The sequence below is a fragment of the Tasmannia lanceolata genome, unplaced genomic scaffold (genome assembly GCF_043159265.1).
Source record: "Tasmannia lanceolata isolate RefF3 unplaced genomic scaffold, GAP_Taslan_0.1 ptg000005l, whole genome shotgun sequence".
In the NCBI taxonomy this organism is placed as follows: domain Eukaryota; kingdom Viridiplantae; phylum Streptophyta; class Magnoliopsida; order Canellales; family Winteraceae; genus Tasmannia; species Tasmannia lanceolata.
The window spans coordinates 20,991,663-21,016,225 of NW_027518682.1; the positions used below are offsets into that span (position 1 = coordinate 20,991,663).

General features: G+C 36.7%; 1 protein-coding gene across 4 annotated transcripts in view; it reads left to right on the forward strand.

The window, feature by feature from the left end:
* Positions 1 to 24,563, forward strand: part of XI-I (myosin) — a 60,700-nt gene that overhangs the window by 29,786 nt on the left and 6,351 nt on the right. For all 4 annotated transcript variants that reach the window (XM_077380239.1, XM_077380241.1, XM_077380240.1 and 1 more), the window contains 16 exons: positions 1,285 to 1,416; positions 3,127 to 3,236; positions 6,638 to 6,698; positions 6,896 to 7,073; positions 8,039 to 8,244; positions 10,783 to 10,902; positions 13,912 to 14,010; positions 14,100 to 14,321; positions 15,596 to 15,735; positions 16,073 to 16,184; positions 16,385 to 16,432; positions 16,519 to 16,605; positions 16,818 to 16,988; positions 17,293 to 17,445; positions 20,796 to 20,972; positions 24,052 to 24,189. In XM_077380239.1, the coding sequence (XP_077236354.1) occupies positions 1,285 to 1,416; positions 3,127 to 3,236; positions 6,638 to 6,698; positions 6,896 to 7,073; positions 8,039 to 8,244; positions 10,783 to 10,902; positions 13,912 to 14,010; positions 14,100 to 14,321; positions 15,596 to 15,735; positions 16,073 to 16,184; positions 16,385 to 16,432; positions 16,519 to 16,605; positions 16,818 to 16,988; positions 17,293 to 17,445; positions 20,796 to 20,972; positions 24,052 to 24,189 (2,154 nt within the window). The remainder of the gene's footprint in view (positions 1 to 1,284; positions 1,417 to 3,126; positions 3,237 to 6,637; positions 6,699 to 6,895; positions 7,074 to 8,038; positions 8,245 to 10,782; positions 10,903 to 13,911; positions 14,011 to 14,099; positions 14,322 to 15,595; positions 15,736 to 16,072; positions 16,185 to 16,384; positions 16,433 to 16,518; positions 16,606 to 16,817; positions 16,989 to 17,292; positions 17,446 to 20,795; positions 20,973 to 24,051; positions 24,190 to 24,563) is intronic.

Below are 24,563 nucleotides of genomic sequence, written 5' to 3' on the forward strand. Positions count from 1 at the left end.
TTTTGGAATTTATTGTCTGTCAAGTTGGTCTCTCATTCTGAAAATGGTTTTTTGTGAAACCTGGTGTGAACTTCATTGTTGACCCAGTTTACTATGCTGGAACCAAAGTGTTTGGATAGGGTTTGCATTGCTTGCATTGGCTTCTGCAAAGGGAATTGCTTACCATGTGTTTTTCATATTTGTTGATTCACTGAGGAATTATAGTCTCAAAGCATGGTTTTAAATTTCGGCCGACACACTGAAATTTTGGTGTCGGTCCAGATTTAGGCGGCAGAAATTTTTGGGAAAATGTATTTTTTAATTATTTTTTCCAAAATGTACCCTTTTCCAAAATTTTGGCTTTGGCCAAAATTTCAGATTTGGCCGTTTAAAATTTTTTTTTTTACCGTATTTCGGCTGAAATTTCGGTTTTGGCCTCAGCCGAAACCGATGCCGAAACCGGAATTTTAAACCTTGCTCCAAAGTCATATAAAACACGAGTATTATACTAGTGGCATAGATTAATCAATGCTAACATTGCATAAGAAAATGGTATGAAAAGAAATTCATGTCGGTCCAAATTTCTGGCCTTCAACCGTTTTCCAACTTGGTGTGTTTAGATTAATCAATGCTAACATTGCATAAGAAACTGGTATGAAAAGAAATTCATGTCGGTCCAAAGTTCTGGCCTTCAACCGTTTTCCAACTCGCTGTGTTTAGGTACTTAGCTGTAATAAATTAATATTCACGTTCTCTTATGTCACATTACATTCCACTTTTGTCTTTCATTCTTGTACTGTACTTCATTAACTTATCTGTTTATTTTCTTTAAAATGGTGTACAGTGATCATTTGTTGAAGTTGTCATCGCTTGCTTGCTAGTTGTAATCCTTGATTTGTGTTTTGCTGAAGGGGTTGATTAATCTTGGTGAAATATGTTTGACCTTCGTACTTAGTTATGTTATGCAGGCTTACTGGTGTCTGATTCTGTGAGCTACCTTTGGCTGGAATTTTATTTTGTTTGACTTCCCTCTTTATGCCATATATGGGGTCCACATCTTTTGTTGGCTTGCATAAAAGAGAGTAACTTTTGGCCATGATGTATTTTCTGTTGTTGATATTCCATCAGCTTTCATGTGTGAATAATCAGTTATGTTCATGTTTCTTTTTCCTGTTTGATTTCTTCATCTTTTCTGTATGTAATATATTTTATTTTAGCTATCATTACAATTTTTTTTTTTTTTGTTTTGTTTTAGCTATTAGAACTTGCTATTGACATGGCTTACATGTTTTTCTTTCTTCATAGCAACAACTTCAAGCGCTTATGGAAACACTCAACTCAACAGAACCTCATTACATTCGCTGTGTCAAGCCAAGCTCTTTGAACCGTCCTCAAAAATTTGAGAATCAGAGTGTCTTACATCAATTACGATGTGGGGTCAGTACCAATTGCTTCTCTCTGTTTTTAATGGTTAAGAATGTGGGTTATGTTTTTCTTTTGTTGTTTTTTGAGTATTGTGTTTACTTTGTGTTAAAGTATAAAAGATAAAGAACGCCTTTCTCCAACAGCTTAAGCTTTTGGAGAAGTTGGTAAGTTAACATGGTATCAGAGCCAAAGGTCTCGAGTTCAAACCTCCCAGATAGCAAAAAATCCACATGCGTTGGTCGGCCCAAAGTGGGCCACATGTGCCACGTGTTTGCCAAGTGGGCCACACGTGCGCCGGAGTGTTAAAGTATAAAAGATAAATAACGCCTTTCTCCGACAGCTTAAGCTTTTGGAGAAGTTGGTAAGTTAACACTTTGTCATATTTCAGGCCTATAAAATGTGTACTTGTTTGATCAGTTCATAGTTGCATGGAATGTATTTGAAGAGTAAACTCATCTTTTTCGTTTTTCCTAACACAATGTGGTTTACATCTTTAAAGATTGTTTCCCTATCATGTTAACAATATGCAACTCATACCTTTTACTGAATGTCTCGATTTTCCTAAATGGAATTTGGGATTATACAACATATGGTGCTTGCTTCCTGTGAATCCTGTTGGAGCAAATGATGCTTTTATTCTTGCAATTTCTTTGGTTTTTCCACTTCTGGTTTATATAGAGCTGTTGTGTTTGTTTTTCTGTTTAATTATAGTCTTATCTCTTCATAGGACCCATCCTTACATTGGATCTCATCCAGTTTTTTCACAAACATGGTGCTTATGATGACATATGGTTCGGGAATCAGTGTTGACTATTAAGTTCTACTTTAAAGTGAGTCCAATCACTGTCCTTGGTCGGTTATTGATGCTGAACTACTTTTTGTCAATTTAAGATGTGATAAAATACCGTCTGGATCTAGGGTTAGGATCAACTCTAAGGGAGGGTCCAACTTGGGAACTTTTCTGTGCAATCAAGTCCGTTGAATTGCTAGGCCATGATAGGGTGACCCGAGTAGTCTTGGTCCCATGCTAAACAGACATCCCATGGGTAAGATAATGGACTACGAAAATCAGCGGTTAGGCTTTTGTTAGCAGAACCCAAAAAAGGCTTGATGGATCAAAACACCTAGGATCATCCGATCAAGGTGTTCTCAAAGGTATTTGGTCAGAATTGGTCTCTCCAATGGATTTGATAACTTAGATGTCGGGTGACTCATGGTCTTGATCCTATCCCGAATGAACATCCCATTGCGTAAGATCAGGCACTAAAATTATTCAACGACTTATTGTTCTTGGCCCTAAATGAATGAATCCAATCACGTAATCGAGGCAGAAGTGGGGCCAAATAAGTGTCTGCTAGAAAGGAGAATAGATGAGACTTTCTTTTTAGCATTTTCCTAACTGAAAGACAGGTATTGGGGTCCACTTCTACCTCATTTATGTGATTGGATCCGTTTATTCTATTGACAAACATAAGGCCTTACATATGATGTTGAGATCTCCTTCAAATCTTATAAAGATGGCCGCCTTTTGGTTTTAATGGCAGAAGATATATAGATGAATGTTTGCCATATTTGTTGTACAATCGTTATAATTGCTTTTTGCACTTTTTATGAGTCGCGGTATGATTTTGTCATTCTTTGCTTTTTTCTTAGTCCTCATATGTTGGTAACCACAGTTTGATGTCTAAAATTTTTTCATTATTGATTTGATTTTCTGGACAGGGTGTTCTAGAGGCTGTTCGGATAAGTCTTGCTGGTTATCCTACTCGACGGACCTATTCCGAGTTTGTGGATCGCTATGGACTTCTAGCTATGGATCTGACAGATGAAAGGTAGTTTGAAAACATTTCCCTTCTTGTGTTTGCTTCATGTTTATTACATAGCTTTCTTTTTGTGTGAGAGTTTGCAAGTACTTGGTGCTGCTGATTCAGAATTTCAAGTCAACAAGGTTTTGGTCCTAAGCGAGTATATTTTTTAAGAGCTCCTGTTTAGAACTCTTTTCTTCATCTTATTCTGTTTTTCATTTTCTTAGGTCTTGTTTTAGTTGCCAACTGTTTTGTTTGATTTTCAGTTAACTCATTTTGACTTGGTTGAGTTGACTCACCAATGCCTTTTGGTGAGTTTTGAGTCAAATCTGAGTCTTTTGGACTTTGATACAAAGTAAGAAAACTCTTTTTTTTGTACCTTTTGTACTAACTCTATATGCTTTCTACATTTCATATATCTAGCTCTTTCTTTATGATGGGGTGAGAGCGTATGCATGATAGCGAGAGCGGTTTATGCGTACATGCAGCAATTTGCATGCTGGTTTTTTTCGGTGTTCTTTCATAAGGATTTAATTGTTGTCGTCCTTATGGTTTGAGTCTGTGGGGAATTCTGATTTTCATTTGAACATCTTAATGGTTGAGAGTTATGTTCTGAAAGTATTGAATATTTGGTTGCTTCTGTGCACGTTACTTGGAGAAGAAGTTATTGGAATGGCATTGGTTCTGATCCATCTGAAGAAAGGGATAATGGTGTATATTTTTCATGGGATTTGCTAGCGTTCTCGCAGAAGGCATTTTGCGGATGGCCTGTTGCATGTGAGAGCAGCCACCTCGTGAATGAAGACAAAATCTGCTGAAAAGTGAGCCTATGTGGCTACTCTCACATGCAACAGGCCATCTGCGAAATGCCTTCTGCGATGGACGCTAGCAAATCCCATATTTCATATTGCTCTGTAGAGTTGTTGATTAAATAGCTCTTACAGGAAAAGTAACTTAACTCTTGAAAACCCAAAATAGTTCTTACAGGAAAAGTAACTTAATAAAGTCTTGAAAACCCAAAACATGTTGATAAGTAAATTTGCTTTGATGTATGATTTAGTTCCTTCAGATGTTACCCTGAAGTAGAGATTGACAAGCTAAAGAGAGGATCACAATTTCACACCACAATATACATTTGGTCTTCTCATCAAGTACCATTTGGAGCCTAGCAAGCCCTATCCGATTGAGAACATGGCTTGACTTGGATGCTCTTTTTGGGTTTTTAATATTTGTATTTTATTTTTCTTGTGGCCAGCTTGGTCATACTGTTTTCTTTCTTTTAATAACATATTCTCTTACTAAAAGAATGGAGCTGAAACAGAAGAACAAATGAGAAAGTGTTCATGCCTCATAATTAGTGGATCTCCTAACATGGAAAAGGGAAATCCCTCGGTTATCAATACAGTCCAAGGTGTCCTCAATCTCATCTGCAAGTCTTCATGCTCCTTGGCAGGCCTATGGAGCGATGATATCCAATATTTGAGACCACACCTCCTCATTGGAATCATTGTAGCCTGTACCAGAAAAGGCATATCTTGTCAAGCCCAGATAATCCTTGATCCCTTGGATGCCAACAAGATCAGGATTGCCAAAATTCGAACCATCGAAGCTGGGCTTGTGATATCCAGGAGGAGGGAGTGAACCACTGTGGAGCCGGATGATCAACCACTATGTGGTGTAACCAGAGTTGAGGATTTGGTGCAAGGATCCTCCAAATTCTAAAATCTTAGAATACATGTCCAGCAAGAATTCATCATTTTATTTGATTGGGTCATAGCACTTTTAGATTCTAGGGGTTTTTAGGCCTTTAGCTTGTTGAAGATGCATACTTTTCTTTTCTGTAGGTTTTATTAGTTATTAAACGCTACATCCATATCATATCCGTGCCCATACATGGATCTGTATCTGATACACCAAAGAAAACCCAAAAAAAGGGATATGGATTAGCTGTATCTCTGCCGTATCCCGCGCCCTTACTGGTGTCATATGTTGTTGAGTTGGGTACTTACGCTGATTTTGAAGGATCCTGGTTTCATAGGCTTCAGTGTTCTACGAATAACAATAATAATAACATATACTCCCCTTGAAAGACTATTAACCAATGCCCACTGGATAACCAAATCAAAATGGCACTCCTCAAAGCACCATCACTCCTAGAGAGTTGCCCTTAAAGATTCTTCTGTTATGCTCCTTGCATGTAATCTGAAACCATAAGAGCTTTCTGCTTGCCCTAATAAGGTTCTGTGACCCAATGATTTCAGCAACATAACCAGGCAACCCCATAGAAGGACCAAAGCATAGACCGAATTAGGCACCAAAGGTGGGCAGCGCAATGACAATGAATAAGTAGATGATGAACTGATCCATCCTATCATTCAAAAAAGAAAGAAAGAAAAGAACTGATCCATCCTCATAGCAATGCATCACACAGCGGTTAATACTAAACTGCCAACTATGGATAAGGTTTTACATGATCAAAATTTTATCCAGGCATACAGCCCAACAGAAGGGAATGACACAAGGGGGAGCTTTGATAGACCAAAGAAAAGCAAACAGTGCATGCATCTGATCCGTATGTAGCAAAACACTGTTTTAAATGGCATCTTTTTTTTTCCTTGAAAAAATTCATTTTATTGGTTTGCTGTTTAATACTCCGTTTAAAACTTTTACGGTTTAAAAAAACTGTTTTTTAGGAAAACATTTAAGCAGGTTTAAAATGCGTTTTAAATGTATTAAACACATTTTTCTGGCCAACTTTCCAACTTTACTCCCAATATATTTTGTAAATGACAAAATTTTAAACGCATTTTTTTTTGTGTTTCCGTTTTTTCTTTGTTTTTTTTGAACAAATACCATATTAAACTCGAATTTTTCCTGTCCCGTTCTTTTTTGTTTTGTTTTGTTTGTTGAATCACATTTTTCTAACTATGATCTGGCCAACTTCCACCAAGTGGCTGTAAAAGGAGTCGAGGACCCTACCAAAAAATGCCGATAGTATCCCTTTTCTAAATACATCCCATTAACCCTGTCCGTTTGATATAGATGGGTGCCTGCTTTATATTTGATCACGTTGTAAACTAAATTGTCCTAATATTTTAACGGATTAATGTAAACATTAGGAATTCTTGTGTCTGGATTTGGATATGACTTTTTCTACACCCTTTCTAATGTAAATCATTGCCATCTGTACCCGTGTGCTTTGCATGCATATGTGTATGCATGTGCATTTATTTGGGTATGGCTGTTACATATTCATGCGTGTTTTCTGTGCCTACTGACCCATCTTTAGTGGGGTGAGTAGCTGTCAGTGTATATATGAGTCTCTTCTATGTTAGCGTGCTTGTGTTTAACATTTTGGATGATTAGACTGTCTTTCTTGTGTTTGTTCAGTCCCATTGTTTAACATTTTGTACTTGTTTGACTTGCAGTTATGATGAAAAGACATTGACAGAGAAACTTCTGCACAAGTTAAAACTTGAAAATTTCCAGGTATGCTTGGAAATCTTTTATATTTAGATGGTCCTTATTCATGAACATAGCTTTTGTTCTGTTCATACAGTTGACAAATTACTTCTCTTTTTCTGGTTCTTAGATCCATTTTTATGCTGTGAAAAAAAATTTAGTTGTTCAATTCATATTTACTTTTTTCTTTCTTTCTTTTTTGTGATAATGTTATCATATTGCAGTTGGGCAGGAACAAAGTTTTTCTTAGGGCTGGTCAGATTGCTGTATTAGACTCCCAACGAGCTGAGGTTTTGGATGATGCAGCAAAGCTTATTCAGGCTCGGTTTCGGACATTCATTGCTCGCAAGGCTTTTATGTCAATTCGGTTGGCTGCAATTATAGTTCAAGCATGTTGCCGTGGTATTTTATTATGCTTTGTTTTTCATGGTCTTATTATATAATTTTTTTTTATGTAATATTTAATTTCCAGTAAACATGCCAAGCATTTCTAATCTTGTTTTTGCTTTTTACGGATCCGAGTTCTCATTTATTCATATGCAAATTTAAATTTAAATGAACTGTTCATCTCTGTCAGAATCAATAACTCACTCTCTGCTCTGTTTTTGTTTCAGGATTTTCCTCTTTCTGTGGTCATTTTTTTTTTCGCATTCCTATATGCTATTAACTCTTGTTTTCACTTTTTATGGATCACATTCACAATTCTCTTCATATTCAAATTTACATTTCAACGAATTGCTCATCTCTGTCAGAATGAAGAAGTCACTTCCTGTACTGTTTTTTTTTTCATCCATCAACTTTACCATTTTGTTTAAGCATTTTCCTCTATTTCTGTCGTCATTTGTTTTTTGCACTCCTATATGCTATGGACTGCAGTTGCTTCAGAACTTCCGAACACAGTTTTTACTTATTTAGATCATTTTTTAAATGATGACCTGCTTGTTGAGATGCTCTGACGGTTTCTAAAGCCCTTTTCGGCATGGCAATTACAGAATGTCTTTTCCATGTATTTTGTGATCAATTTTGGATTTGCTAAAGCCTTTTTCGGCATGGCGATTACAGAATGTCTTTTCCATAGTTTTCAATGTGTTCAACAATATATGTTAACGTCATTGATGTTTTATATCTTTTGGCTGGTTAATGAACATAACATGGCTATATATTTGGTTTTCCTCTTTATCTTTGGTCTCGTGCTTTGGTCTTTGAATCAGAACACTGGATTAAGATATGAAATAATTTTAGGATGCTGTGATATCTAATTTTGGCTTGTCCATTGTTTGGTTTAAATAAGTATAGCTCCAAGGAATGATGAGATGGGTGGTTAGTAAAAATTAACTGCGTGAAATGTGTCTGGTCATTTTGTGCAGGATGGCTTGGTCGAAATTTATATGCAGCTAAACAGCAAGTTGCGGCAGCTCTTTCAATTCAAAAATATGCTCGTAGATGGCTGTTCCGTCGTGCTTATTTGCAACTTCATTCAGCCATTATTCTTATACAGTCCAGCATCCGAGGTTTATCTACTCGTCAGAAATTTCTGCATAGAAAGGAAGAGAGTGCTGCCATGGTGATTCAGGTGATCTTTTTTACAGGATGATTTAGTAGCTAGTAGTTACCTCTGGTTTGATACACACTGTTTACAGATGCAAGCCGCGATCTTTTATTTTTTATTTTTTTATAAATTCATCTTCTATTTCTCGTTCCCGTATAATCTCATTAATTCAGGTGATCCCATTTACCGGATGAATTAGTAGTTCTCTCAACATTTCAAAAAAAATAAAATAAGAGTTCTCTCTGGTGTGTTACACCGTGTACAGATGTCAGCCTCTGTTTTTTTTTTTGGACAAATTTGTATTCTATTTCTTGTTTCTGTATAACCATATTTTACGCATCACTATGCCTAGTACAATATATGTTTTTCTTGTTGGTAATTGTAATTTATGGATTGAAGCTAGTTCCATGATTTACAGTTGTCTGTATATTTTTTATAACCAATATGCACTGATTTATTGCTGTAAAATTTAGCTACAATTTGGTAGTGGTCAATCTTGGGAATGGTGTCTAAGATAGTTTTCACTTTTTTTCTTTTGAATGGTTGCCAATTTTATTGCAAGAAAAAGATCGAGATGGTCAAGATACAAGGAAGAGGGATCAACAAAGTAAAGAAAGATACAAAAGATATCAAAGGAAAGTCACGGAGGGAGAGAATCAAAGAACGCCAATGACTCTTTCAACACTCCTTCCCAAGCAAGCCTATCTGCCACCTCGTTTGCCGACCTACAAACATGTTTGAAGTCTAGCGATAAAGGTCTCATCCAATCAAACATTTCATCAAAAAACTTATCAAATCTCCACGGGTGATTTTGTATCCCTTTTGGCCACTTAATAACATTCACAGGGCCCCCTTTCTACTACCACATTATCCACTCTATTCGCAGCCAATAGCTTTAAGCCCTGATGTGCTGCACGAACCTCGGCTTCCATAGCGTCCGCATCGTCAATGGGGCCGCGAAAGCCCACAATACTTCCCCTACTTCATTTCTTAATACCCCTCCAGTACCGGCCGGATCCTGATTGCCCAAACTCGAACCATCAAAGTTTAACGTTAGGAAGTTCGGAGGCGGCGGGTCCCAATTTTGGATTACTTTTTGTTTCGTTTCTTCACTCCAACATACTTCTCTTCATCCTTCCTAGAAATCATAAGCAGGCACAAAAGCAAATGATGAGAGGGATTTCACCCAAGAAATTGTGAGGGCAATCACTTTGGTGAATAGGAAAGAAGGACCTCTAGAATGCACTTTGAAGATTCTCGAATCTCGTTCCTTCCAAAGCACCCTAATAGTAGCCAATAGGGATAGATTCCACAAAAAATTTCCTTTTCTTTTCTCACGGGGCAGCCGACCAAACGTGAAGGAGATCAATAAGGTTTCCAGGGAAAACCCAATGAATACCAAACCGATTAAGAAGCTTGCTCCATACCTCCCTAGCCACTTTGCAGTGAAGAAGAAAGTGACTAGCTGTTTCTTCTGCCTCTATGCATAAGGCACCGTGATAGTCAATTAACAATTTCCTCTTCCTTAAAACTAAGCCAGTTTTCACTTGATGATGTAAGACTTGGTTTTGGCAAGCATCTGAACAATGGCTGGTGAAGCTATATACCTATTGTGCACTTAGCACCATGTGTTTTTGTGTATAAAGTTTTAGGTTTTGGTTTCCACATATTACATGCTTTAGTGATCAGACATGGTTTCACGGATGCTACTCAAAAGTTGTTAAATTAAGCTCATGTATTTAATTGTTTTTCTTTTTTCTTTCTGGGACTTCTATTGTCATCTTTGAACATGATCTCCTACATAGAGAACATATAAGTACAATACATCAATTCTGTACAATTAATTGCAAAATTGAAAATGCTATCAGCTATTGTATTGCCTTTCATATGAATTTGGTTTATTCTGATGTCAAACATAAAAAAATCCACCGCCCTGAGTTGAGAACAAAACTTCTATGATGGGTAAGACTCCTCCTTGAGCCAATTGACAATGGATATGGTGCCTTGATCCAGATTTGTTTTGTGTGTGTGTGGGTGTGTGTGTTGGGGCGCCGCGGGGGGGCGGGGGGGGGGGGGGGGGGGGGGGGGCGGGGGGTGGGTGGGGGGTGAAATCTACTCTTCTATCATATGAGGAAAAGAATGGTCGCTTTCTCACTTTGCCAGTGGTTCTTCCTTTCTTATGAATTTGGATAATTCTGATCTAAACACGGTTGCTCTGATAAAATATCCACTTCCCTCACTTGAGGACAAATTTCTCACTTTGCTAGTTGTTCCTTATGTAACTTGGATAGGGACATGAGCTGTCACAATCATTTATATTGCCAATTCAAGTCCCCATTTATGCATTTTGTCAGAAAAATATGGAGTGTCTTACGTTGTAGCTTCGAAGAGTAGAATAGAAAAGAGAACTAATTGCTCATTTCTGTTTATTTTGTTGCTTTTTCATATTCTTGTTTATTTGCTGCAACACCTTTAAAAGTTCTGGTTTTGAATTATAAGCTAGTTCTGAGTTCTGTCTGTGTTAGTTTATGTATTTCTCTTTTCATAAATATAATCATGTAGGGGCAATGGAGGATGTGGAAGGCCTGCTCAGTCTTCAGGAGGTATCGAAGTTATATAGTGGCCATACAATGTGCTTGGAGAAGAAAGCTTGCAAAAAGAGAGTTTCGGAGGCTTAAACTGGTATGAACGAATGTATTTTAGCATGAATAATGGTTTAACATGGCATGCTACTTCTCTATGTTGGATGTGGCATGAAATTTACAATGCAGAACCTATACTTAACTAGTCCATTTCCTTGTTATTTTACTCTGTAAATAAATATTATGAAACTTCACTCACCTCTTTGAAAGCAATGTGAGATTGAAAATTGTTAGTGATGCTAATTTGTTCTGTTTTTGAGTGTCATTAATTTACTCTTGTATGCTACTAGCATCCTTGTTTGCTTTGCACGAGTTCTATAAGTAAGGTCTAGTATTGCTGTCAGTAAGGTCTTATATGTCTATTTGGTTTGGACAGGGGCACAAAATTGTTTTATCTATATTGGCTGTGCTCTCATTGATCCTTCCAAGCACCTGAATTTGCAAGTCTCCGGGTTGCTTAATGTTTACCGGCATTATTTTCTGACTAGTTTTATCTTGTTGAACCTTCTTTTTCCCAGTTAATGGTGCTGCATTTGCTGCCGGTAATACAGTGAATAGGCATTCCTTTAGTCTTTTCAAATGAAATATTCTTCATGCACTCTTGATTACAACTTTATGAATCTGGTCTTGATGATGCAAGTGGTTATATTCTTACCCATGCTGTAAGAAAATGCACTAGTGGTATATTGGATGCAATGGTGTTCTACATCATGGATACATCATGTATTGAATTTAGATTTTTTTTTTGATTGAGTATATTTATGGGTGCCAATACCAATTCCCTATCATAATTCGTAAAAATTGGGCATGTGTATGAAAGTCTTGGATGAGTTTCCAAATCGGACCGTTTAGGTATCTTTTGAAAGAACAGCATGCAGATGTATTGGGGGACCATCCTTCACTAGAATTAAGTAGTCAACTAGGATGGTGGAGATTCTCATTGTATTTCACTCGTGTTTTTAGCTTCTCACGCTCGTAGCTTGTATAGAGTATAGACTGCCTTGGTCTTCTGTTTAACAAAGATTTTTTTCACCATTCAAAAAAAAGAAAAACTAAGATGGTGGGGCCCATCATGTCTGTTAGGGTGTTTCTGTGATGTTTTTTTCATAGAGATTAGAATGAGTATTTAATTAGGTTAAGTGAATCAAGGTCTAATCAAGGTTAAGTGCAGAATCAGTATTTTATTCGCTTAAGTGACTTAGGTTATCACTTATGAAAGAGCACCCACTTTACTATTCACAGGGCCTTAAATGAATGACATTTTAGTCCAAGTTATTAAGGGACTTTATTTGTTTCGGTGGTAGTAGGATTAGAGTTCTAATAGTCCACAACCACTTGGTCGATGGGCTTTTTTTTTTGCCTATATATTTGATGTCTTTGCCCACCCTCCCTCTCTCTTGCAATAAAGTGTTTTGAACGATATTTTCAGAAGTTGCAGCCCTTGCAATCGTTGGAGTTGGTGTTTCAAGCCCCTCATCTCTTCTTCCTCTCTTTTCTTTGATTTACTTATTTTAATTCAGTTCTCGATTTCCTAAGAGGTTGAGCCTTGGCGCAACGGTAAGGTTGCTCCATTGTGACCAGGTGGTCACGGGTTCGAGTCACGGAAAAAGCCTCTCTTCAAAGCAGGGGTAAGGCTGCGTACATCTAGCCCTCGCTAGACCCCGCAATGGCAGGAGCCTCGTGCACTGGGCCGCCCTTTTTCTCGATTTCCTAACCTTAAATCAGTGTTTACTACTCAAGTGCAAGTTTCCAACACCCCCCTGCCATCTGGCTTACCACTACCTTATTTCCGCCTATCTTTCTCAACTCGTTTCCCTTATCCTATACACAGCCGACAGCCCAGCCCTAAACCCTTTTCTTGAAACAGTTCTTGATCTGAACAATTCCAAGAGACGGTTGTAAACTATTTTCCTCAGTCCTAAACTACCTAGGCCATTCCCTATTCCAAAGCCACACCCTAATCCCTATTCCAACTACCATCAACAGCCACACATATTTCTTCTCCTTTCTTTCTCTTATCTGAGATCCAACAACAGTCCTATAACAGACCTGCAGTCCCTAATTTTCAATTTAATTCACCCAACCCATTCCCCATCCAATCAGCCATCACAACCAGTACCCTTTGACTGCCCCTCATTCTTTATCTGCAGTCCCATCTCACAGTATAATAGTCCCATTTAATTAATCCCAATTGTCCACCACAGTTAGTCGTTACAGTCCATCCTATTAATTCCACAATCCATCTTATCAATTCCCTGACCCTCTAGAAATCAGTCCCTTTTTCCTTGATCCCACATCCCCTTGTTAGACATTTAAACCTCGGCCTTTACCCCGCTATCTTCACTTCCGTGATTAAATTCAGTAGACTCGAGTCTGTCTTTCCCAACCAGTTCTACATCGAGTGGTATCAGAGCTATATCATGTAGTTTTCTTCCCTTTTGGTTTTGCATGGTATCAGAGCTACAATTTCTATTTGTCTTCCCTTTTAGTCCTGCATCGGTTGGAATCAAAGCTACCATATCTAGTTTTCTTTACTTTTGGTCCCACATCATGATGTTCTCGAAACAATTGTGTTATATTGGTTTCTTGAAAAAAGTTTTGCTGGAACACAATATCTAAGAAGCAATCAATCTATTAATTTCTTAACCTAATGTCCTTTCATTCAGTCCTAGAATTGTGGCTATAGGAATTCTGCTGGTTACCGAGTTTTCGTGTCATTTCTATATGGAATATAATTACTCAAATGATTTTCCAATTTCTATTTGATGCATCAGAGCCTTCTATAGTAAGTCGTGTCCTTTTTTTAATGACCGTTTGGTTGCTCTTACAGCAGGAAGTGAACAGCTGCATATTTGAGTAATATGGTTATTTTTCTAAGGATTACACAATAACTGATAGGATGTTTTGCCTGTACGTGTTAGTGAAATGCGGTATTATCTGTCAATGAGTTTCATAATTGGTGAAAACTGGACATCTGCTTGTTCACTTTTTTCCCTTCTCTGATATATTTTGAAGCATCAATTTTTTTTCCTTAAATTGATTTCCATAGGAAGCAAATGAAGCTGGTGCATTGCGCAAGGCAAAGACTAATCTTGAGAAGCAAGTGGAAGATCTCACGTGGCGGTTGCATTTGGAAAAGAGATTACGTGTATCTATCTACTCTGATGATTCTTTTCAGCGCTTTTGTTGTTTTCTCATTTATAGTTGTGATGTATGGTTATAAAATTTGGAATGCAGGCATCTAATGAAGAGGCAAAGTTTGTAGAAACTTCAAAGCTTAAGAAAGAATTAGAACTATTGAGTGGTGAGTTAAATGCAGCTAAATTGGCTACAACTAATGAATGCAACAAGAATGCCTTACTTCTAAATCAGCTAGAGTTATCAATGAAAGAGAAAGAAGCTTTGGAGACCAGTCTCACTGCAATGGCAGAATTGAGCCAGGAGAATGTCTTTCTGAAGGTGGGACATGATCTTTTTTGTACTTCAAGTTTACTGGTTTTCATGTCTTGAATGGTGCTATTTTTGATTTACTATTGTGTGTTTTCTTTTATGTGCATTAATTGCATGAAATTTGAAGCCCCATTTACTACTTGTAACCTAACCTACATTAACCCTTCCTCTCTAACCTACTATAACCCTATCTCTTTCTATAATGCTTATCGTTCTCTTCTATTGAGGTGTATCACATGCTTTATGTTCACTTCCCGTTAGCAACTATGATCTAGAGTTTCTTGTCTTGGCAGGCTTACTCTACAATCCTATAAAATCTTGATCGGACTCTAATCATGAAATCGGCATAGTTAGAACTCAACAAATACGGACAGAACTTGGGAAAAATTTGGCACTGTATAATGACAATAAGCAATTGTGCACTTCCAAATTCAATTGGAAAATTAGTAAAACATTCCTTTGCAGTAAAAGGCCCAGAAAATTTACTTGTTTGGAGGAACTGTAAAAAAATCACTTCCATGGCATGCTATGTGCAGAAAAGTATCATTGTAACCTGGGTGCATACCCCATAAAATCTTATATGCAATAACAGAAGACTTACTAAACTCTTTGAAAGCTCTTCAGCATGAAACAACTATAGTCTACTTCATAGGATTGCAGATACCTTGTCCTTGGCCATGGATCAAGGGACACAATCCTGTGCCATGAGCTCAGACACTACAATTATGAATTTCTGAAGAACATTAGTAATAGAACACTAGATCTGGACAGAATTTGTCAATAAATCGGTCAATCTTTGAAATTAAATTACCAAGTCTTTTATACAATGTGTTGGATAGATCCTCAACTAAGGTGATGTTGATGTTGTTACCCAATTTGAGCTCTAGATATTGAAACACTTTTTGAGAAGTCCATTTTTATCTCCTTTTTATAAGCTCTTGCCACGTCATTTCTGAGTGGGGGAGCTGTATGATTGGTATGGCTATGGTCGTCTTTTGACCATGCATGCAAGCGTATATGTAATATTTGTAATGCAAGTATGCAACTTTGCAATAATAAGGGATTGACTTTCGAACGTTCAATGGTGGAGCTGAGGGTTCCACTTATAAATGGCATCGATTAGGCATACACGATGTATCACTCATTCAATTATATAAAAAAAATTCTTATTAAAATGGCATCTTTTAGAATTTTTTTCCTACCAGCTGCTTTCTGGATGTGTCTGCTTCATATTGAAAACATTTTTTCCTCAAAACATATGTGCCTTGTTTGTTTCTGTACAGGGTTCAGTGGAGTCCCTGACAAAGGAGCACATGGAAATGGAGCATGAGCTTGTGAAAGCTCGGAAAGATAGAAACGATACATTGGAAAAGTTGCAGGAAGTGGAATCAAAGTACTTACAACTTCAACAAAATTTGCAGAGGTGCTTTCTTAATCTTTTGAATTGTTGTTTGTTAACCAGTTGCTAACATATTGATTCTTCTTAAAGATGGATACCAACACATTAATGTGTTTCCTTCTATGCTACTTTTTCTATGCCTTGATATTTTGGCTATAGTAATGGTCTTTATGTGTCACTATTTGTTTTTTTACCAAGCTTCCTGTTGAATTTTGATAATCTAGCTTGCAGTACTAACTACTCTTATCAATGGTAACAAGTTGTAATTGCATAGTTTCTTACCCATGTTGCGTTGTGAATAATACATTGTTTAACTTCCCTGTATTTCTAGTTTCTTATGTGTTTATTATTTTATACCCAGCTTGGAGGAGAAGCTCTCAAATTTTGAGGATGAGAATCATGTTCTGAGACAAAAAGCAATAAACTTGTCTCCTAGGCGCAACCTTGGTGTTTTTGCCAAATATTTCTCTGAGGTGACCTGTGGAGGCACAATCTTTTATTCTAGTTACACATGTTCTCCTAGATACACATATAAGAAATTATAATCACAAATTATTGCTTATTTCTTGTGCTTATGAGATAAATAATAGCCAATTTAGTCAGTAAATTTTTTGTTATCGATGGTCTGTTAATCTGAAGAGTGATCACAAATGCTTATATTTTGTTGAATCAGTACTCTGGTGCACTTGCGGCCCCCACCGCAGACCAGACGGCATTGTTTGTAAGATATGCCCTTATATTTCCATTTCTTAAACTTATATGGTTCACTTCAAATAATTGCTTTGATTCATAATTGAATTACTGCAGGAATCACCTACGCCTTCAAAAGTTATACCTTTTACACATGGCCTATCTGACTCACGACGATCGAGGATGACTGCTGAGAGGAATCAGGTGACCTATCCTACTTAGTTTTTAGTAGGACTTTTTTCATCCTTTCTTGTGATGGATGTCTTACCCCAATGTTTTACTCGGTTGCATAATTCTTTAACTGCCACGATGGATAGGGTTTTTATGCCTTCAGTGATGGGAATTTACATTGTTTCACCTTTTCTCCACTTTTATTTCATTATATGTTGAAGCTGACGAGGGAAATTGTTTTGCAGGACAATCATGAATTTCTTTTGAGGTGCATTAAAGAAGATTTGGGCTTTAAAGATGGCAAACCAGTTGCAGCTTGTATCATTTATAAATGTCTTCTTCATTGGCATTCTTTCGAGGCTGAGAGGACAGCTATTTTTGACTTTATAATTGAAGGCATTAATGATTCTCTTAAGGTCTCTTTCACCCTATATCCTTCTATTTTTTTCTCTTTGTATTGAATCTTTGTATAGTTAGTTCTTAAATAATTATTGCCTTTTGAAGGTTTCTGCCTATATTTGCTTTGTTCATGCATAATATTTAAATGTTGTGTTGAACAAAACTGTGGATGTGCTTTACACAGTAGTGGCTATAAAGAGGGTTTTGTGATTGTAGTTTTAGGTTCAATGAATGCAAGAAAATTTCTTTACATTAGGCATTTGGCTATTATAAAGCTATTTTGGATAGTGTATGTGAATTAGGCTGTTGAAAACATTTCAGGTGGGGGATGATAACAAAATCTTGCCATATTGGTTGTCCAATGCTTCCACCCTTCTATGCCTTCTGCAGAGAAACCTGCGATCGAATGGCTTCCTCACGACACCTTCTCGACGTTCTACTGGGCCTTCTGCCTTAGCTGGAAGAATTGCACAAGTGAGTTCTATACAATTGATTTTTATAAATTCTTTTGGGAAATGTTATCCGCACAACGGTGTTTTCATATTTGCACAAACCCAGCTGTCTTTTCTTCTTTAATTGGCACGTGAGAACTTTTTGGGAAATGTAATAACCTTTTGACAGCTCTTTAAATACTAAAAGACAAGATGGCTTGTGAAATTATCAAAATATGGTTTAGCTGATATCATTTCCCATTTTTTTTGTTGCATGGACGTTCTTGTTGTGTGGAAGCTCAAGTAGGGATCTCTCTGCATTCTATGCAGTTGTTTCTATTGTGTTGTAATTCATCATGATAGAAGTTCCACCACTGTGAGACGAAGTTTCATGCTCTACAGTCAATGATGAATTGAAAGAGCGTACTGTCTGATAATTAATTTGAATTGTACAATAAATTCTGCATGGAGCAGTGGCTAAAACTCTTAGGGCTAAAAATACTTATGAATGGAGACACATACAAGGAAACTCAAAACAGTTCTGGAAGCATAGCCTTAATCTATGGTCTGCGTTTTTATATTCTTTATGCAATAGTGTCATCAAGTAGGTTGTTTTATGGACTTCCTAGTCGTGATCTTTCATATTTCCATCTTTGTTTCTCTCAATTAAGCTATTTTGTTGCCATTTATTCAATCTTGAAGTTGTTAGGAATTTACTTGGTATCATACCATTTGAAATGGACTAAAGGAAATTGATTTTATTGATACAGTGAACTTAAGTACAAAAAGTTCTGGGGAAATGACTAATGTAATGTTTAGATGATAAAAAAATAATGAAATGTCCATTCTCTGCCCATAAAATGCAACAGTGCCCAATGAAATATATTTTTTTTCCTGAAAAATGATATGGAAACCTATTGAGTAATTAATGGGGGAACCTGCACTCGAGTTACTCACCAGGATAAGACAAAAAATGGGTAGCAGTTGTTTGTTTACACCAAAATGTCCTTTTTAGATAAAATGACCAAAACATCCTCCACTGTTGAAGCCAGGAGTCTCTACTTTCACCACCTCTCCCCATCACTTTCTTGTTGCCAACTGAGGAGCTTCTCTTGAATCTCTTTGCTGGCAATCCTGCTGGTTTACCATGTGTTGTTCTTTTGCCCTAAGGTCATATTTGGCAACCATTTTCTTGATTCTCATTCCGGAACACAAAATCACTCTTCATTCTTTGGAGTGCTTCTGGAAACATAATCATGTTTGGGAACATTCAAGAATCGGAACCATTCAAAAAAAATAAATTCAAGAATCGGTATTTTTTTGTCGTGCAAACAGAATTATGTTTGGCTGTGACTAATAGAATTGATTCTATAGTATGTAGGATATATGTACAATGTGGGTTCAAGAGGAATGCATTCTTCGGTAGGGTGCCAGCTATCAAATGACAGCTTGGGCTGATTAAAGCGGGCCTTCTTATGTATGATTATCAGTACCACTAGTGTCCTTTTTTAAGTAGCGTCTACTCAAATGAGAATTGAGTTTGGAGCGGTCTAAACCATTTGCTGTGTTGAGTTTTCTAACAAACATTGTACAGTTTCCATAATGCAAATTGTTGGGTTGAAGAGCAAAGGGATCCGAGGATGTGTGATGTATTTTGAATCCATGGACAATGAAGAAAGCTCCAATTTTCTTAGTTGTAAGCTATGATGATAAGGAAGCCGAAGCCATGACATTCCACAAGTGAGAAAAAATGAACCTGCAACTATACAGTACTACTCCAGTCACTCACATAGATAGATTTACAAGTGACTGGCATTGAGAAAAGAAGAGGAATTAATGCTTCTAATTCATGTACTGAGATAAACTCACCAAAACAATGCATAAAGCCTTTCTAGAAATGAATTCCTTACACTGAACTACCTGTGTGTGATTTTCACATTGATAAGGTACTTATATATAAGAGGGAAACATGGTCTGTAGTGCTAGGTGATAGCCACACCATAATTGCTTCTACAATAGTGACATGGTTCTAGGCTTGAAACGTAGCTTAAGGCTTTCATATGTAATAGTCATTACTAATTACAATTCACCAAAACGGTCGGGGCTTCTTCTTTGGGGGCTCTTGGCTAAGATCCCGACAAGCAATCACATGAAAAAACGATTTTTCAATTCTTGAAGCAACAAAAAGTCGCTCCAAAAGTCACTTCAAAAGATCAGTTGAGCAAAAAAGATTGGGTTGCATTCTGTCGACCCCACCATTTTTTGTTTTCTCTACCCTTTGGAGTGAAAAATCAAAAGAACAACTTCTGAGAATGGTTGCCTAAGACAGCCTATGAAACCGAATCAGTGACTTGGTTTCTATAGCCATTTGCTCACTCCGTCTGTGAACCTCTGAAGTATTGGAAACTTCTGTTTTCTCCGGCCAAGCAGATGTTGGGTGGCAATAGAGGTCGTGAGAGTGGGTGAGGAGCAATAGTGCTACAAATGTGAGAGGGTTTGGATGAGGAAGGAGAATGAAAAAACTATGGCAAAAGCTGTGATGGTACAACCACCTGCTAAAACAGGAGAAGCGGGTGTCGTAGGAGCGTTGTGTATGTAGTTGCGACTTGCGAGTTCTGTTGTTTTTTGTCTAGTGCTTAAAATTTGAAATATTTTTTTCATGCTGAGTACTGAGTTTTGGAAAAAAATATGTTAATATGCTATTACCAAAGAATTTGTTGATATGGTTGTTACCGAGGCTCTAAAAGGTGAAAGTCAGAGTTGTTGTCGGACATTGAGCTGGGCATATCATGGATTATGCACTGTCTAATCATACATGGTTATGAAGTGTGAAACAAATCATGTCTTTGGGAAACTATGAAGGTTGGGGTAGGGCTTTTGGAAGTCTTGTGAGGTAAAGTGCAAGGCTCACAACAAAGTCAGAAACTGGAGTTTCTATTCGCTATTCACTCGATATGGTTAGCTAAGAAACATACATCCAACAGCACCTTCTGATAAGAGAAACACGCAGTAACATGCAGCTTTTGATTACTTTTGAGCCGTCATACCGTTTGGTTTTACTTACGAATGGAGCCTACGGATTGCGTAAATTATGTTCTGTTTGCGTACAATCTCTCAGCTCCTAACTCTTATTCAGGATTTTAATCCATCGGCACTTTAGAATTTGTTAAGGCATAATCTTGTGCTTCTACTTAAACCCTGAAAATGTTGTAGTGATTATGGCACATTCTATTATGGCTGTGTGTTCTGTTTGCGTACAATCTCTCAGTTCCTAACTCTAAAGTCAGCGTGTTCTTTTTGTAGATACTAAACTTTTTTAAGTTGTGAAACTAACCTATTTTCATGGCTACATGGATGCATCCTTTGTCATTCTTTCACTCTTAATTCTTTCAGGGTTTAAAGTCCCCTTTGAAACTCATTGGATCTGAAGAGAATGTGTCACTTTTGGAAGCACGGTATCCAGCTATTCTATTTAAGCAGCAATTGACTGCTTGCTTGGAGAAGATTTTTGGCTTGATTCGGGATAACCTGAAGAAAGAGATACTGCCACTTCTAAGTCTTTGCATACAGGTGGGTGAGATACTTCATCCTATTGAAAAATAATTATCATTCCCTCCTATTATTTTATTACTTTATTGCTGAAACTATTCCAGGCACTGCAATATGTCCAATGATTATTGATCGTTTATTATTTGAGTGTTCTTGAACCATTTTGCTCATGTTTTTATTAAAGTTGTATATGTGATTGATATATTCTAGACAGCTTGCTGTCAATAACAACACGATCTCCGATGTCATTTTGTGCCATTTCACATGCTGGGTCGGTATTAGTTGCCCCCATAGTTGCTGGAAGCGCCTTGAGAGGGTGAAAACGCATTTTAAAAATGTGACATTTTTTTGGGGAAATGTGTCTGAAACACATTAGAAACGTATGGGAAACACATGAGAAACCAATGTGAAACGCGTGGAAACATATTTAAGAAATCACACCAAAAATTTGTGGAATGCATATTCAAAAGGAAAACAATAGAATTAGAAATGATATCAGCACAACCATGTTTTGATATTTGCACCAACCCATCTTTTTTTTTAGTATTTAAAGAGCTTTCAAAGGTTATTACAATTCCCAAAAAGCTCTCACGAGTCAATTAAAAAAGAAAAGACAAGCTAGGTTTGTGCAATTATTAAAACATGGTTGCGCTGAGGAAAGTGAAGCTACGCGGTGTAGCTAACTTAGCTACACCGCCGGCTTAAAATACAATGGGCCGACATTGTTTTGGTGATCCAAACCATTCATTTGATTGGCCCTCACATAGATAGGGTGTCCACCAAAAATCAGCTCCATAGGATCATCCCAACCCTTCAAACTGTGGAGGCAAAAATGGACAAATTTGTGAAGGTTTTTACACGTTCATTTTTGCCTCCACAAATCGTAGGGTTGGGATGATCCTATGGAGCTGATTTTTGGTGGACACCCTATCTATGTGAGGGCCAATCAAATGAATTCTTTGGATCACCAAAACAATGTGGGGCCATTGTATTTTAAGCCGGCGGTATAGCTAAGTTAGCTACACCGGCGGTGTAGCTTCACTTTCCTCTCTCTCTCTCTCTCTCTCTCTCTATATATATATATATATATATATATATATATATATATATATATATTGTACTAAAAATAAAAATAAGTAAGAAAATTTGTTAAAATTCAATATGTAAAGAACACTTATAAAACATACATGGATGCCTCTAATTTAAATAAAATTATGAAAGAGTTATAAATGCGTGTATTTATATATATATATATATATATATATATATATATATATATATATATATATATATTCTACTAAAAATAAAAATAAGTAAGAAAATTTGTTAAAATTCAATATGTAAAGAACACTCATAAAACATACATGGATGCCTCTAATTTAAATAAAATTATGAAAGAGTTATAAATGCGTGTATTTATGCCCAAAAGCTCGTAAAAATTTGAAATTAACAAATTCCAAATTTACTACCACACAAAAACTTATGAAAACACAAATTAAAATAAAAAAAAGTAGGATAACGTTTCCAACACGTTTTGTAAGCCGTTTCTCAATGTGTTTTCATACAATTTTCTATCGCTTTCCCGATTCTCGTTTCTTTTCTTTTTTCCTGTGTCGGTTCCCACATTTGTTTCCCAACCTGGTAACTATCGTTTACGCATTCAGTTAAAATAATGTAAGTGGGAAAAAACCAAAAAAGAAAGAGGGAACAAAGAGAAGGAGACCTGGTCTTGGAATTTTGTAGTGTATGGCGAATCCTAGCGAGAGTTTTGACTTGTTGGGGTTCGGACCTGCATAAGAAAAAGAGTATTCTTTGGCAAGGAAGTTGCAAAAACCTCGAATACTTTTTTTTTTTTCGGCTGAATTTACAAGGTTTGGAATGATTTCCTTCCCCCTTGACCATATTGGTTTCTTATTTTCCTTGTTCTCTTTTCTTATTGTATGTAATCTTTGGTCCACTTCAATCTTCCTCTTTTTTAATGAAATTGCTACCATTCAAAAAAAGAAAAAAAATTCAAGGTTTGGAAGTTTATTTGGTCTCGATTGGAGAGACATGAACGATCTGTTAATGATTGTGTATTAAGGCTATAAACAAAGGAAGAAGAAAAGGAGAAAAGAAGATGGGAGAGTATTGTGAGAAGAGAGTCCTGTATCCCACCCCCTTCACATTATGGTATTTATATGCTAAAAATATAGTGGACAAAAATGCCCGTACATTATAAACATATTCCAACACTACTCCCTCAAATTTGGGAATGTATATATCATATAATCCCAGCTAGCTACAAAGTATCCACACACCTCTGGCTCAAATGACGTTGCAAACAAATCAGCTTAATAATCCTCCGACTTCACAAATAGAGTTCATACATCTCGACCCGTCACCTTCTCATGTACAACATGGCAGTCCACTTCAATATGCTTAGTAGTCAGTAGTCAGTACATTCATGAAATACTGGATTGGAGGCTATTTCCATAACACCTTGATTGTCACAAAAATAATTGTATAGATTACTTTAAATCCCAACTCTTATAGTAAATTCTTTAAACAAGTCAACTCACATGTAATATGAGCCATAACCCGATACTCCCTCCTACACCTCACCCAGCCATCGCACTTTGGGGATCATATTATTCCACTTCCTTTAACACCTATTTTCCCAACAATTTAAACTATGCTTGCACCTTTTGAGTTCATAACTAACTAACACTGCTCATTCCGAACGAGATATTTGGTCTGGTGATGATCATATTATTCCACTTCCTTTAACACCTATTTTCTCAACAATTTAAACTATACTTGCACCTTTTGAGTATTTAATGTTTTGAGGAAAACTATTTTAGACAATATCGTCTTTAATATAAGCATTGATGGACAATAATGGCTCCTCTTTAATTGCTTCTATCTACTAATACGCACAAACGAGTAATTAAATGTGTATTATATGCCTTTGAAATCAGGTCACTTGGTTGTAAATGCATATTTTTCAGGTTGGAATGTGGCTCTTACATTTGTTGATATTCATTATGGAATAAGTCTTGTATTTTTCTAGACTTTCTATGTTTTTGTTGTAAATTTTCTCCAATGTGTCATGTGTAAGGCACCAAAAACCGTACGAGGACCTACTGGTAAATCATCACGATCACCTGGAGGTGTTACTCAACAGTCACTGAGTAGTCACTGGGAAAGCATAATCAAATTCTTGGATTCTCTTCTGACTCGTTTGCGTGAAAATTATGTAAGACAATGCTTTTCCTTTCGTAAGTTTTTTGTGGTTATTTTAACAGTTAGGCATTTCATAAATTCATTTTTATCAGTTTGTGTTCGTACCTATATATTAGAGTTCAATCATTTATATTTGTTTGATTGTTTCACATTATTTGCGGCACCTTCATAAAATGTCTTTTTTGTATCATAGTGATGTATTTAAGTTAATTTGTTTTCCTTTCTGTATAGTGGCAGCATTTACATGATCATAATGTTTTGGCACAAAATCTGTTTAAGAACAAACTTTTTACTTTTCGCAGATAAAACAAATATTTATTTGTTGAAAACCGAGAGAGAGGTCTTATCTCCCTCAAAACAGGATCAAACTCGATGTGCAGCTGTTGA